The sequence below is a fragment of the Delphinus delphis genome, chromosome 3 (assembly GCF_949987515.2).
Source record: "Delphinus delphis chromosome 3, mDelDel1.2, whole genome shotgun sequence".
NCBI lineage: Eukaryota > Metazoa > Chordata > Mammalia > Artiodactyla > Delphinidae > Delphinus > Delphinus delphis.
Genome location: NC_082685.1, coordinates 144,528,805 through 144,544,360, shown reverse-complemented (window position 1 = coordinate 144,544,360; position 15,556 = coordinate 144,528,805). Strand labels below are relative to the sequence as shown.

The window sequence follows — 15,556 nt, the reverse complement described above, 5'->3', positions numbered from 1 at the left end:
AAAAGTCTTTAAAGTTCTTTTCATTTGATTTCTAATTTTACAGATGAGCTAATTAAATGGAGGTGGAGCCAGAGTGTTGGCTTTAGGGAATGGGAACTCAGTGACTGTTCTGGTACCATATGTCCCCCTCACAAGGATCAGCAAAGCAAGTGTTCAGGAAAGAGAAGTTATATTTGATACACTTAGAAACAACTTCATAGCCATTTCCTAGAATGACAGAACATTAAAACTTTCCATTTCATTGAAGACCAACTTGTAACAAGGATAAGGGAAATAAGTGTTAGAGAACAGGAAACCAGTTCTGCCCTTTATTCCCATACATGTTAAATATTCATATTCAATATTCAATATTATGTTCATAGAATCATAAAAATCTGTGGTTTATCCTCACAGAATCCTGGAACTGGAAGGGGTTCTAGAAAGCAAGTGGTACAAACACTCTCAATGTACTGGCAAGAAAATTCAGTCCCCTAGGCTTGCCCCAGGGCACACAGTCCAAAGCAGAACCCTGACATCCTGAAGCCCAGCTCAATGCTCTCATCATCCTTTCATGCTGAGGGTTCTTTTAGAAAACAGAGAATAAAAGAGGTGGGGTCTTTCTAAAATTTTGGCTCAGGAGTTTGAGGGTACAGATTTAAACTTTAATAGGCCATCCAGGTTTTAGTTAAGAGATATTAAAGCAAACTCACTTAAATAGCTCCTCCAACCTAACTTCAGAAAGGCTACCTTGGCAGTCTTGGATCAACCGCAATTAAACTTCAGCCTCGGAACTGGAAAGAACAAACACTGAATGTAAACACCACCCGTCAAGTTCTTGGTAAATATTTTCCTTCTTTTTCTACTGAGCCTGCTCTTGTTTGAAAAGGAGAGGGACATACCAGTTCCAACTTGACTTGTCACAGCCCCTAATTCATTGTGGGGTTTATGGCAACACCCTGAAACCCGAGGCTGCTTGAGCCAGTGATGTTCATTTGGTTATTAACCACAATTGCCCCTGTACCTGTCAGATCTGAGTTACTGTTACCACTGTGGGTATTTCAGGCCACTGAAGATGGGTAGGATAAGGATACATGGTGCATAACTTAGGGCTATGTGGTGTTTGCCAAATGTGCCCTCTACCCTCGAAAATATTCTCTGAACTGCTAATCATTAGCAGAACTAGTGGTCCATATCTTAAGCTACTCACTTCCTGCACTCCGCTCCCTTATCCATGCGTAGCTCTAATCTTACCGGGAGTGGCAACACATACGGTGCCAGCACCGTCAATAGTTCTATCTGAGCCTTTCCTCGCGGGCCCGGAGGACCCGAACAGCTGGGCAACTGTGAGGGTGCAGGGCGCGCGGAGGGGCACGCGGGGGCGAAGAGTGTCGCCGAATACAGCCCGGTACGTCGTCGCAGCTTTAAATTGGTAAGGTCGTGGAGCCGGACGCCCCTTTCCATCCTCCGATGGGATTTACCTTCTCTTCCGGCGTCGTTATCGCCGAGAGGTCCCTTTAAGCAAAACAGTAGTGGACCGTTCAGCCGCAGCAGAGGGAAGTGTGGGGACGAAGCTAAGGTCGCCCGAGTCTCGCCCGCGTGGACCGTTAAGGCAAGGGTGCGGCGGCAGCTTGGTTTGCGTGGATGGCCTGGGATTTCGCTGGGCCGGAAGTGCCCCTCGTCGCCATGGCTACAGGCGCGGGCGCCGCCCGCAACGTTCAGTTTCCATGGTAACCCCATTGTCTCAGTAGCCAGAACTCCGGCGGCGGGCGGGAAAGGTAGAGCGAGGTGAGCTTCTCTCTTCCGCAAGGCAAGCTAACGGTGCCTTGAACGAGGTCCGAAGAGGCCGGTACACTGAAGCCGCCGGCGGAAGCCGAGCCGCCAGGCTGAGGGAGCCGGGAAGTCTAGTTCTGGGCCGTGGCTCCTCTGCCTTCGGCCAGGTACGCCGCGTCACGCTTGCCTCTCGGCCGCCCTCGCCCGCTTTTCGGGCTAGAGCCTCTGCGGCCGGGGCACCGCCCACAGGAAAGAAGCCAGGGGAAGGTCGGACGTTGCTCGGAATGTGGTGTTAAGGTTTACAAAGTTAAGGGGAGACAACGGCAGAAAATAAGGAAGCGATTTGCACTTGAGAGAGGGGGGCGATAGTGGTGTTACAATCCAGGGCCATGTGAAACCGCACAGGAACAGAATTTAGGAGGTTGAGACGTCAGAACCCCTCGCCCTGGCCACAGTTTTGAAAGTAGAGATGAGAAAGACAAATTAGTGAATCTTCTCTTCTAGTCTTTGGATTGTGAATGTTGTGGAGTCTGAGTCAGAGAGCTAGCTCCTCAGGGCTCAGGTGGGAATGAGTGACATTCTGCAGGGTGAGATGAGGAGGGACTTGGTGGGTACCAGTGTTCAATAAATAACTGCATTCGAGTTCGATTTGATTTAAGCGACACGGATAGCCATGAGGGTTCAATTTAGCAGATAATTACAAATCAGATTTTTTGCCATGAGTTTCAGTCATTTCCCCCATCAGCTAATGACAGCAACCAAAGCAGACGCATGTGTTTTAGTTCCTTAACTAGGATCACCTATCAAGTAGTGAGATGGCCCAAGGGACACGGAGAAGAATTAACCAACAAATACACTGTTAGTAGTGAGAGCGGGTTACCTGCAAAAACAGTATCTGACTTGAGTAGGAGATCATAGTTTTGTTGATTCAGGAGCTGTTAATGTGTTGGCTTAAGGGGTAAAAAAGGTAGGGGATTTTGGAGGTAATGTGAAGTAAAAATTAGAGGAAGGAAATTTGATTCAGGGATTTAATTTGGCAAATGTCTTTAATTTCTGCTTTCCACGGTCTCCATACACGAGTGTGTGTGTATAGTCTATTTGTGGATTTAGGATGGGTTATGTATTTGGGCAGTTTCATTTTAAGCCGATAGCATCCAACAAAGGGAAAACAGAACAGACTTCTAAGCGTTTTCTTTCAAAGCTGACCTCACATGTGATTCTTGGTAGGAAGAAGATGCGAGCCAGCTCCATCCGCATCCCGACTGTCAGCAATGACACCGACTGGGACTTCTGCTTCCATCTGTAAGTATCATACTCACTCAGTGGCCTGAAACGTTGGGACCTCCACTTAAGGCAAACCTTGGTAAACTTTGCATGCATATTATATAGTAGAGAAGATTGAGCTTCTGTGTTGTATGCTAATAATGGTTCTGCTCTAATGTCCATTTGTACCTGTGCAACCTATGCAAGATGGAAAACAAATGTTTTTTCCTAACTTAAGGGAAATTTCAATTTTTTTTATAGAGATAGGTTACTTATAGCAAGATTGGTAAAGTCATGGAGAATTAAATATAGAAAAATTAATGAGAAATTGAAATTGTTTCATGAAATAAAGAGACAATAAGTAAATTAAAAATTTCACATCATAACAGCTAATACTTATTGAGCAAATACTATGTGCCGGGCACTGTTCTAAGTACTTATGCATATTAATGCAACTAATTCCCCCAAAACTCTGTGAGGGAGGTACTGTGATTACCCCATTTTTTAGGTAAGGAATATGAATTAAAGAGAGGTTAGGCAATTTGCTCGAAGTCACACAGCTAGTAAATGCTATTCAAACTGGGCAGTCTGACTCCAGAGTCCATTCCTTAACCACTCCTCTATACCAGGGTTTCTCAACCTCGACACTATTGACATTTTGGATCTGATTATTCTTTGTTGTGAGGGCTGTCCTGTGCATTGTAGCATCCCTGGTCTCTACCTATGAGATGTCAGTAGCACTGTCCCAGTTGTGACAACCCAAGATATCTCCAGACATTGCCAAATGTCCCCTGAGAGCAGTATCACCCTTGGTTGAGAACCATTGCTCTATACCAGTGCTATCAAGTAGAAATATAACGCAAGCCACAAATGTAATATTAAATTTTTAAGTAGCCATATTAAAAAATAAAAATAAACAGGTAAATTTAATTTTAACACCATATTTATTTATTTCAGTATCTCTAAAATATTACATAACGTAATTCATGAAATACATTTTCTTTAATTAAGTCTTTGAATTTTGGTGTGTGTTTTACACCTGCAGCAGATCTCAATTCAGACCAGACACATTTCATGTGCTTAATAGCCACATGAGACTAGTAGTTAATGTATTAGTGTAATTCTATACCATCTCATAAAATATCTTAAGGTTAAGGGTTATACAAATATAAAATTGAAGTTAAAAATGTAGAGTTTACAGTAGAGTATCTTGGAAATAATCAGATAATTCATATTTAATTTTACTAGTCACAATTCACATTTATGATGGCAACATGTAGAATAAGTTAGAAACCTAGCAGATCTTTCATTTAACTGGCCTAATTATTTTATTCTGACTATCCTTCCAGATATCTAACTGGTCAATATTCTCCAGGCATGTTTTTTACCTTTCATAGCAAAATGTTCAAAGCTAGTTCAGGGCTTGGCAGTCTCAAGTCATTTGTCAAGACCTCAATGTTTCTACTTCCTTTGAGGCCCTGCTGTTGAAGCTTGCTCCCTTTGGTCTCAGCTTAATTTCATTCAAGGCTGAAATTTAAATATTTAGGGCTTATAATTTTTTTTAAAAAAATTATTTATTTAAATTTATTTATTTATTTTTGGCTGCATTGGGTCTTCGTTGCAGTGCACGGGCTTCCTCTAGTTGCGGCAAGTGGGGGCTACTCTTGTGGTGTGCTGGCTTCTCGTTGCAGTGGCTTCTCTTGTTGTGGAGCACGGGCTCTAGGCACGTGGGCTTCAGTAATTGTGGCACATGGGCTCAGTAATTGTGGCTCGTGGGCTCTAGAGCGCAGGCTCAGTAGTTGTGGCGCACAGGCTTAGTTGCTCTGCTGCATATGGGATCTTCCCGGACCAGGGCTCGAACCCTTATCCCCTGCATTGGCAGGCAGATTCTTAACCACTGCGCCACCAGGGAAGCCCCTGGGGCTTATAATTTTTAATATCCAAAATTAGTAATCTCTTTGGTGACCCCAGTAGATTGAACTTCTGCTTCAGGTGGGTGAAATATGCAGCCTACGCGAAGCCTTCTACTGAGGGACTGAGCTTTCTTTCCGTGAGTTTTCTTGAGTTATGATCTCTTGTCACAGATTTCCTCCACCTTCAGTCTTTTTCAGGTATCCTAAAGGCCTTACACTTTCTTTTTCCATTCATTTGTTCATTATTTAACCAGCCATTATTTGTTTTTACTGTGAGCCAGGTATCAGGGTTTCTTAGAAACAAATGAGACTCAGCCCCAGCCCTGGTGGAGTTAACTGGCTAGGAAGCAAAGAAGACTTCGAAACAAAAGCAGATTTTGAAAATGAGACTGTTGCGTGATTCGCACTATAGTAGAAGTTGGAGAAGACTTTTGCAAGCCCTGCAGAGGGTGTTTCTACTGCTACTCCAGTGCTAGACTTCCAGCAGAGGTGACATTCGAGTTGGAGGAGGAGTACGGAATTCACTAGGCAGAGAACAGGCAGGTTTAGCACCTGTCTCCTGATTACAGTGCTGCGCCAGCCTTCCCTGGCCTTTCCATTGAATTTGCATGTCTTCTGAAAGCACATTTCTGTTTGTGGGCAGAAGGCAGTCCTGCTGGGCCCTGGGCTTGGGCCTGAAGAAACGTTGCTGTCCTGTCCACATAACCTGGTTTGCCCACATGCCTAAATAAACATAGGTTATTTAGAACAGGACTCTGGATGGGTATTAGGATGTCATTTATTCGAACCTGGTGTAAAAGGTTACGCTTGACATTTACTTTCCTTATAAATTTTCCTCTTTTTGTTTTTCTTACAATGAAAATTCATTACTTATCTAATCAGTGGAAAAGGAAGATAAATTTTGTTTTAAAAACTATACTATGGTTGAACTTTTAAAAGCTATTGTGAATACAAAGGTGATTCCTTTGGGGGAACTTATTAATAATTAAAATTTCTGTTGTTGCTCTTAATATCTTAGAATTCTATTTCTTCTGGATCACTTTATGATGTCTCTGGTAGAGTTAGGATATGGTTATCTTTTTTGTTATGTAAGATTAACTCTTTGGGCTTTTATCTTTATCGTACCAATTACCCATTCATAATTACGTTCAGCATCATAGTCTGAGATCTGCATGGGGTGTGTGTGTGTGTGTGTGTGTGTGTGTGTGTGTGTGTGTGTGTGTGTAAGGGGGTGCTGGGGAAGAGGGAGATTTTCAACCCACTCAGCTCTTTCTCAAACACGTTTGTTTTTTTGTTTTGTTTTTTCTAACATAATTGAGAAGGTCATTTCTCTTCTGAATCTGCACTTGACCCAGTGTGGGTTCTCTCCCCTCTCCTTGGTGGGACCACATCCTCTTTAGTTACTATTTATGTTGAAGCTTTTAAGAAATATGAAAGAAGACACATGAAGTTCTGACCTCAAAGTGTTAGTTCCCTTTACCTTATTTCATTATGTCCATTTTCCCCCCTGGTTTGGATCAGAATTTTAGAACATCAAGGCTCTTGGAGATCTTCCAATTCAACATCCTCACGTCATGGAGCTCATAAAATAAGAATACCTAATGTTAAAAGAGCACTTACTAAATAGCAGGCTAAGTGATTTATGAGTATTATCTGATTCAATCCCATAACCTCATCAGGTGGGTATTCATATTGACTTCATTTTACAGTGAAGCAAACCAGTAACTTACTTAGGGTCATGTGGTTGGTAAGCAGCAGGGCTGCGACTCTGCCGTAGGTGGGAGGTTCCCTAAATCTGTTTGATTGGAACCACTACATTGCCGTTCTAATTCTTGGCTTTTCAGGTGACGTGAGTTCACCACCTAGCTTTACTCTACAGGTTTATTTCAGAGATCATATTCCTAGCCCCCAGCTGGGAGGGCTCTGTCCTTCAGTGCTGCCTTGTTTGAGATATGCAGGGTTAAACCTGACTCCGTGTCCCTCCCTGGTACCCACAGGTCACAGCAAACCAAGATCCCAGAGCATCAGCAAAGAGATGAGTTGTATCCCACTAGTGGGTCTGGAGAGAGCGAACAAGATGCTAAAGCCAAGGAGGAGAAGGCCGTAGACCGTATGTCTCTTCCCAGAGAGAAACCAGCCCAATCCCAGAAGAAAGTAGCTCAGCTGATTAAGGGAAAAATGATAATAAAACAAAAAACTCACTGGGTTTTCCATTTAAAAATACGTCCATGACTAGAGAAGTTCTTCCTTAATTGCAGATCGAAGGACATGAAGTAGAGGAAGGTGTTATATTTCTCTATAAGTGGAAGAAAAGAAAGCAGAGCATAGTCGGTAGCCAGCCCGCCTTCGGGCTCCACGTGGGTCACTGTGCCTACCTCCTTGGAGTGTTTGTGCTCCTAGCTTTAAACTACAAATTGTTTGCTTCTTCCTGTTGCTATTTGATTACGTTAATTAAAAAATCATCTTTTGATTTCTCCTGAAAGGTTTCAGAATAATATCTTTTGGGTAACAAGAAGGCAAGGATAGTGAGGCAGGAGGCTGAGAACAAGGGTAGCCAGGCAGAGTCTAGGCTCAGGCCTGGCAAGGATACGGTGAGATGCCTGTGGTTACAGTGGAATCATAAGCAAACCAAAGGACCGGAAGTGGGCGGTAGCAGCAGGGGTCAGAGAGTGTAGGTATCCATTTTCAAGAGGAAAGCAAGGACTTGGGAACTGGGACCTCAGAGCAAGCGTTTAGCAAGAGTGTTCAAAATGCGGGAACCCGAGAAAGCATGTCAGTGACCCTCACGATTAACACACAGGCACCGACCTGCTCCCAGAGCATTACTTATCAACAAAGGAGTTCATGTGCTGACTTACTGACTTCCTGGCCATTCCTGGCTAAAGGAAAAAATGATCTTAACGTACATGTGTGAAAAAAAAAAACTCTGCAGATGGCTTAGGAAAGGCTGAGAAGCACTTCAGAGGGAGATGATAGAAGCTGATACTTCCCTAGATGGATGTATTTATAATATAAAGTTACCTCTGTAAAGTACCCAGAAACTTGCAAAGGACCATCATCCTGACCTGGATCCAATAGTATTTCATAAACCCAGGCTAGAGTGATCACTTCTAGAAAGACAAGTACCAACTGCTGTGGAACGCAAGTGTGGGCTTTTAAGACTTGACAGCTCCTTGGGACTTCCCTGGTGGCGCAGTGGTTAAGACTCCCAATGCAGGGCGTCCGGGTTTGATCCCTGGTCTGGGAACTAGATCCCACATGCGTGCTACAACTAAGAGTTCACAAGCCACAACTAAGGAACCCGCCTGCCGCAACTAAGACCCAGCACAACCAAATAAATAAATATTAAAAAAAAAAAAAAGACTTGACGGCTCCTTGAGCAGTTTGGTTAATGACAAAGATTTAGATTTAGGAGTTATATCTAGCCCAGCTCAGCGCTCACAGCCCTGAAGGACAGGAATATTGGTGGCAGGAGCAGCAGCCCTGGATTGACCTCTAGAGCCCATACTGGTTGTCTCAGTTTCCCCAGGGCGGGAAGTGTGGGGATGAATGAATACAGAATGTCCAGAGCCAGGACAGAACTCAAGGCTTTGGACTCTCATTCCAGTGATTTTTCATGATGTTATGCTTCTCCCTCAGAATAGAACTTAGTATTTACTGTGCGTTCAGCCCGTGCAGAACTCTCAAAAATTCTGACTGAATGGATGTTTCTAAAACACGAGGGGAAATGTCGCTCTAACACTGTTTGCGTCTGTGTGTATGAGCTGGGAGGGGTGAAGCATCAGGGTAGGAAGGAGATGGGGTGGGGGGACGGGAATCATGGGGATCGGAAGGGAGCAGTCCTTGGACCACTCTGTCTGTGTGTTACTCTGTAAATGGTTACATGCAGATAACACGTAACAGATTTGGATCACTTTGATGTTGACTCACTTTCCCTACAGTAACCCCATGAGGTAGATGGTATAGATTTCCAGATAGAAAAGGAAGCTGGGACTCAGGGTGATCTTGCCCCAAACATCACAGTCAGTAAACAGAGGGTTGAAACTCCAGGCTTTTGAGTCCTTGAAGTGCCGTTTTCACCTCACCGGGAAATGAATGCCTGACTCTGTCAGTTAGCGCAGCCAGTCGATGACTGTGTTTGTAGAGTTACTGACATCTGTGACCTGAAGGTGCAGTTCTCTGATTTCTTAGAGAGCTCTGCCTGTCAGTTCTACAGAGCCAGGGGCTCTCTCCCCGCCTCATACTTATCTTTGCCAATCGAGAGATGATTTATTCAGCAAATACTGAATGTGCGCCTCCTCTCTGCATGGAGCATACAGCAGTGAACATGAGAAATAAACTGTTCTTTCATTTATTTATTAAATTTATAAATTTATTTATTTATTTTTGGCTGTGTTGGGTCTTCATTGCTGTGGCGAGCGGGGGCTACTCTCTGTTGCGGTGTGCAGGCTTCTCATTGCGGTGGCTTCTCTTGTTGTGGAGCACGGGCTCTAGGCACGTGGGCTTCAGTAGTTGTGGCACGTGGGCTCAGTAGTTGTGGCACGCGGGCTCTAGAGCGCAGGCTCAGTAGCTGTGGTGCACAGGCTTCGTTGCTCTGCGGCATGTGGGATCTTCCCGGACCAGGGCTCGAACCTGTGTCCCTTGCATTGGTGGGCAGATTCTTAACCACTGCGCCACCAGGGAAGCCCCAGGAATAAACTGTTCTTGAGGAACTTATTTTTTATTTGGGGAGACAGATCATAGATAAACAAAATAATAGTTACTGCAATATCAGAGAGAGTGCCATGAAGAAAAAAATCAAATAGGCAATGGCATAGTAAGTGATGGGGTGAGAGTCTGTTTTAGATAAGGTGGCCAAGGAAGGCCTCTCTGAGGTGAAGGCAATGAAAATGAGAGAAGAGGGTAACGATGTGTGAGAGTGTCCCAAGCTGGGGGGACAACAGGTGTACAAGCCCCAAGTTAGAAATTAGTTTGCTATGTTCAGGAACATCAGATTTGTTTAAAAATCAAGATATGTTTATTATAATAATAAGAAGAAGAAGAAGAAGAATGATAAATAACTAGCTATTTGGTCACCATTGGAGGATGCTAGTGAATGAACTCATTATTTGGAAAGCTGATAAATAAAGAGAATGATTAAATCATGTATCCTGTCCTTCTGATACGAACCGTACTATTGGGTAACTAAGAAGGAGATGAGAGATTTCTTTTTATAAAGTTATTCCACCTAACATATGAAGAGGGAATTGGGATATCAGCGTTTTATAATCTTTTATAGATTAATTCATGTAGTTGTGCTTTTAGCAGAAAGAGACAACCCAAGGTTAGGTGTCTTCTGATGGTAGAACATATGAAGTAGTTTTGCTTAAAAAAAAAAGCTAAAGGTAACCAAACTTCTAAATCAACCACCAATATAAAGGCAGAATGGAGACTGGAAGGACATGTTGAGTGACACCATAAAGATTCAACCAAATTTCCATTTTTGGGAAACACTATAAACCAAATAACTCAGTTTCTTCAATAAATAATTTGCAATGAAAAGAATTAGAAATGGAGGTGGAACCCATTGATGAAAAGAGACTCATGAGACTGATCTCAGTGTATGGACAATTAAACTGTAAAAGAAATGTTAGCTTTATGAGGTAATTATTAGGTTTATGAGACTAGATATTTGATAGTTAGGAATCATTATTAATATTTTGGTGAGATAATGATTTTGTGGTTATATTTCTAAGTCTGTATCTTTTGGAAATACTTATGAAATATGAAATGATTTAATATCTTTGCTTTGCTTCAAAATCGTAGAGGGAGAGGGTGGATGCTTGAGGAGCATAGGTATGAAACCAGATTGGCTGTGAGCGATGAAGCTGACTCATTCTCCATGCTCTTTTTGTATACTGTTAAAGTTTTTCACAATAAGAGGTTAAAAGAAGTCACTCTGGCTATGATGTAGAAAGTAGACTATGGGGGGCAAGAGTGGAGGCAATTAAGAGGGGCTGTGTTCACCCAGGTCAAAGATGAGGGTGGCTTGGACTAGGTACACGTGGCAGAAATGAGACGTGTGTAGCGTTAGAACTTAGGAATAGGGTGGAGCCAAGAGGGCTTGATGGATTGGCTGTGGGCTGGGAAGGGGGGAGGAGAGAAAAAGTTGACAGTGGACGCAGTCCTGCAATCCAGTGATAAGATACAGGCTGGAGATTTTCCTCCTTTCCACAAAGTGTAATGACTTGTTTGCTCTCTGCAGAATACCCAAGCAAATGAGGAGCTGATTCGCTGTGTCATCCTTTCTCGGATTATTTTTGGGGAAGAACCCTGGAAATGTGCACAGGCTTTGGCCACCCTGGCTTATGGCTACGTGACACTGAGAGGTACTCGATTTCCCCGGCTGGGTCTGGGGGAGCCAGCCACACTGAGCCCACACAGAACCACAGTCGGGGTGGGGGGTTGCCCAGGGGAGGGTCCATCCTGTCCCCAACTCACACCTTGTCAGGAAGCGGGGAAGTCCATGGATGAGGCGGGCAGTGTGACAGGGATCGTAAAGGTAATAATGAGGGAAGGAAAGCAGAGGACAGAAGCTTGGAGGACAAGAGCGTTAGGATTGGGTAGCGGAAGCGGAGCCAGCAAGGAAATAGAATCAGGAGGGGCCAAATCATGGAAGCCAAGGGCGGAGAAGGGGCTTCAAAAGGAAGTGCAGTGTGGTTTCAGCAGAGTCAGATGGCAGAGAGAGGTCAAATGAGGTGAAGGCCGAAGACAGACCCATGGATTTGTCAGTTGGCAAGTCATTGACACTTGGTTTGGCACCAACAAGTATACTCCTTGGGCCCTGGGAGAGCCCAGATTCAGGGAGACAACTTAGGTAACTATTTTTGAAATTCTGACCTGAGGTGATGGCAGCTTGAACCTGAGAGGAAAGTACCAGAAGCGTTTGCGGGGGATGTTTGTCTGAACCGAGGGCAGGCAGACACGGCCTCCCTTTCTTTAGAGAGATTACTATGGTAGGTCTGTGGAAGGAGGTTGGCCTTCATCTTCTGAAATCAACCCTTTCTATGAATAGCCACAGTAGACTTTGAGTTTTGCTTTTCCAGTTAGATTCCAGACTAACTCAAGACAGGTAAACAGGTTATATTACAAAAGATGGTGAGAGCACCACCCTCTTTTCCCTAATTCACAGTTCTTCCTGCCGCATGAATGGAGAACCACATTTGAGTAGTAGGTTGGAGGGGAAAAAGTTTTCCTGTAAAACAAGGTCTTTTTGTGTGTTTGTTTTTTCTAGATGGGAAAAACAACTTCCTGATTAGCTGAAATGCCCACATAATATAACAGCACTCGGTCTTGAACCCAGACTTTCTGAGGCCTAGCCTAGAGTTTTTCTAGAATAGGTTTTGATTATGGCCGTACCTTGAGAATAGCCTAGGGTCTCTTATTTCAGGTATAGGCCTTACCCAGTTTCTTCACTTTAACTTTTTTTGAAGTCTGTGGTCCTTCAAATAAAACAACGAAAGCTTTGAAAAATCACGGACCTTCAAGAGGGATGAAGTGCTTGCTGAATTCCACTTAGTTTTGTTGTCATTAATCCTGTAACTGCTGCAAAATGGACAGAATTTATGAGCCAGGCTCCCGTGCGGGCGGGACGTATGCGTCTGTGTGTGCTCGCGCCTTGCTGCACATGCGCGTGCTTTATGGCCGGCAGACATGCCTGCCTCATTTCCCTGGGAGCCTTTTCCAGCAATGGGGGAAGGGCGTCAAGCCAGAAGGCTGATTTCTCTCGATAAATGGTCTTCCAGTAAGTATTTAATGAGACACTTGTATATGTGAAATTCTTGGACGAGGGCTCTGGGAACTATAAGGGGCAAAAGGCACAGCCGTTGCCTTCAGAGAACTTACAACCTCGTATGGAAGGTGAGCTACCCACAGACAACTGCGATAGAAGGCACCGGAAGGCACCAGAAGGCCGTGGGACTGGTTTAAATGCAGGGCTTTGGGGGCGCTGGGTGAAATCATTTCTGACTGAAGGTAGTAAGTGATAGATTCAGGAAGAGGTACCATTCAAGAAGGCCCTTTAACAATGAGTAGGGTTGGGTAGGCAGAAGAAGGGGTGGGCATTTCTGATGAAGAACAAGGCCTGGCAGACGCATGGAGGTGGGAAAGTGCAGCGTGTGTTTAGAAAGTAATCAGCAGCGCTGGCTAGATACGGTAAGGACCACTCAGATGAACCTGGAAAGGAGGGCGCTTTGGGCAGGCTGAGGAATTAGTCATTTATTTGGTAGACAAGGAGGACTATTAGAGATTTTCCAGCAGGGGGATGAATAAATCAAAGTGTGCTTTTGGAAAGGTCAGTCTAGCAATGATAGCTAGAATGGAAGCTATCTCATCCAGCTGTTTACCTCTAGGTGTAAAACCAGGCTGGTGACAGGGGGCACGAGTGAGAAGGGAAGGGTTTAAGAGTCTATGAAGGACAGATGCCTTTACCTTTTAAGCCAGAAATCCCACTTTTGGAACTCTTTCCTGAATACACACTTAAATGGATGATATTATTCTTTGCAGCATTGTTTATGATAGTAGAAGATTGGAAACAACCAAGTATACTCATCACTGAAGGACTAATATACACTATGTGGTACATACAGCCTTAGAAAGGGCTTACCTACCACTAGGGAAAGATCTCCTGGATACATCTTTAGGCAACAGAGAACGCACAATGCAGGACCATGTTTGTAACATACCTCTTTTCAGGTAAGAAAGAGGGGAGAGAAATGAGAATATGTGCTTATATTCACATCAAGAAACACTGAAGGAAACACAAGAAAGAAACGAAAGTTACCTAGAGGCTGCTTGTGAAAGGGAATAGAATTTGAAGTGAGACCTCTCAACCTTTACCTTTTCCTATAAGTTTAACTTTTGAACCGTGGGAATGTATTACCTATTCAAAAATGATAGTTACAAAAGGGCTGTGAAGGAAGAATTGGCAGGACATGGCATTGGATTTGGGGTTGAGGAAAAGTGAGGCCCCAAGATGACCATGAAGTTTCAGGCCCCTCAAGATGCCATCATCAGAGATAAGCCGGTCAGGAAAGGAAGCGAAGTGGGAGAGGAATGGCGGGTCTGGTTTTTGATATATTGATTTTGAATTACAACGGAGAAATCCACAAGTATATTTTTACTAGGTGCTGGAAAGTTGGGACCAGAACTGGGGAGGAGAGAAGGGGAATCGTAAGCATGGAAGAATATTTGAGACCAGAACTAGGGAGGGGAAATGGAAAATTATAAGCATGAAGGCCGAGGTTGACGTTATAGGAGTTGATAAAACTTCTGAGAGGAGAGAGAAGAAAAGGAAGAAATGGAAAGACAGACCCTTGGAGAATGGACATATTAATGGAAGGGAACAGAGGACCCTGGTAGAGTGAGCAAAGAGTCCAATAGAGAAGGTTTATCAAGGAGAGCTGAGTTAGAGCAGTGCCTTGGGAGCCAAGAGGAGAAGCCAAGCAGCCTAGGTGTCTGATGCTGCCATGAGATGGGGATACAAGAAACTGCGACTGCACTTACTCAGTAAGAGGCCCTTGGGGACCTCACGAGAACCACTTCTGCAGAAGGGTTGGAGCAGATGCCAGATCCCAGGGATGAGGGGAAGGCGTGGGCCGGTAGCCTAGGCTGTGTATGCCACGTCCTGCATAGTGAAAGGGATGAGGGGGAACAGGAGGGTAGCTAGGGAAGGCAGAAAGGTCATTTGAAGCTAATTTTATAAGAGGAGGCGACCTGGGAACATTTTAGGCAGTGAAGAAGGAGCCAGATAGAGAGTTTGAAGGTTTTAAAAAATGGAGCAATCGATGCAGCGGGGTTCAGGAGTCAATAACAAAAAAACGCGAGGCCTTTGCGAAGCAGAGAGTGTAAAAGACTGATGGTTGGTGAAACAGGGTAAGGGACACTAGAAGTGGAACTCTGTCACCAGCTGACCTGGCGAGAACCCTCCCGAGCCTAGGGCTTCAGTGGTTGAGAAAAGGGCAGGTGGAGGTGACTGGTCACCTTGTGACCACTGTTTCCATGTGTTCAGGAAGGAGAAGACAGTAACATGGGCAAGCAGTTTCCTGGTGTTTTGCCTATTATTAATGAAGCAATGAATTAATTTGTTAGCCTGTTATTACTGGGAACCTTCCAGGTATCTGGGGCTCTAAGTGTTGCAGAAATCTCGAAAAAGATGCATAAGTCATGAACCCTACCTTCTCTGTCTAGTTGGTAAAAAAGCTGGTACAGGAACAACAGGGAATGATAAAGAGCAGTTGGTCTGACCTGCAGGAAGCCTGGTACCTATCTGAAGTGAGTGTGCGTTTGAGAAGGAGCCTTTTATAGAGATTCTGTAAGCAGCTTTATGAAGAATGTCCAGAGTACATAAGGACAAGTATAATCAATTGCTTAAGGGGAATGGACCCTGGTAGTAATGATGATGATAACAGGTAATATTTATTTAAGCTCATTTCATTCCTGTGTCAGGCACTATTTAATCCTTTTTCATAAATTAATTAAATTAATCCTTGCAACAACTGTACGAGGTGGGAGGTATTTTCATTGCCATCTTATAGGTGAATAAACTGAAGTACAGATAGATTAAGTAACTCATTCAAGTAGTAAGTGGCTGA

At 44.0% G+C, this 15,556-nt stretch overlaps 1 protein-coding gene across 1 annotated transcript in view; it reads left to right on the top strand.

The window, feature by feature from the left end:
• Nucleotides 1–2,983: 2,983 nt before the first annotated feature.
• TTC23L (tetratricopeptide repeat domain 23 like) overlaps nucleotides 2,984–15,556 on the top strand; it is a 30,791-nt gene continuing 18,218 nt past the window's right edge. Inside the window, exons 1-3 of the mRNA XM_060007078.1 lie at nucleotides 2,984–3,051; nucleotides 6,923–7,130; nucleotides 11,170–11,293. Coding sequence (XP_059863061.1) covers nucleotides 2,984–3,051; nucleotides 6,923–7,130; nucleotides 11,170–11,293 — 400 coding nt within the window. The remainder of the gene's footprint in view (nucleotides 3,052–6,922; nucleotides 7,131–11,169; nucleotides 11,294–15,556) is intronic.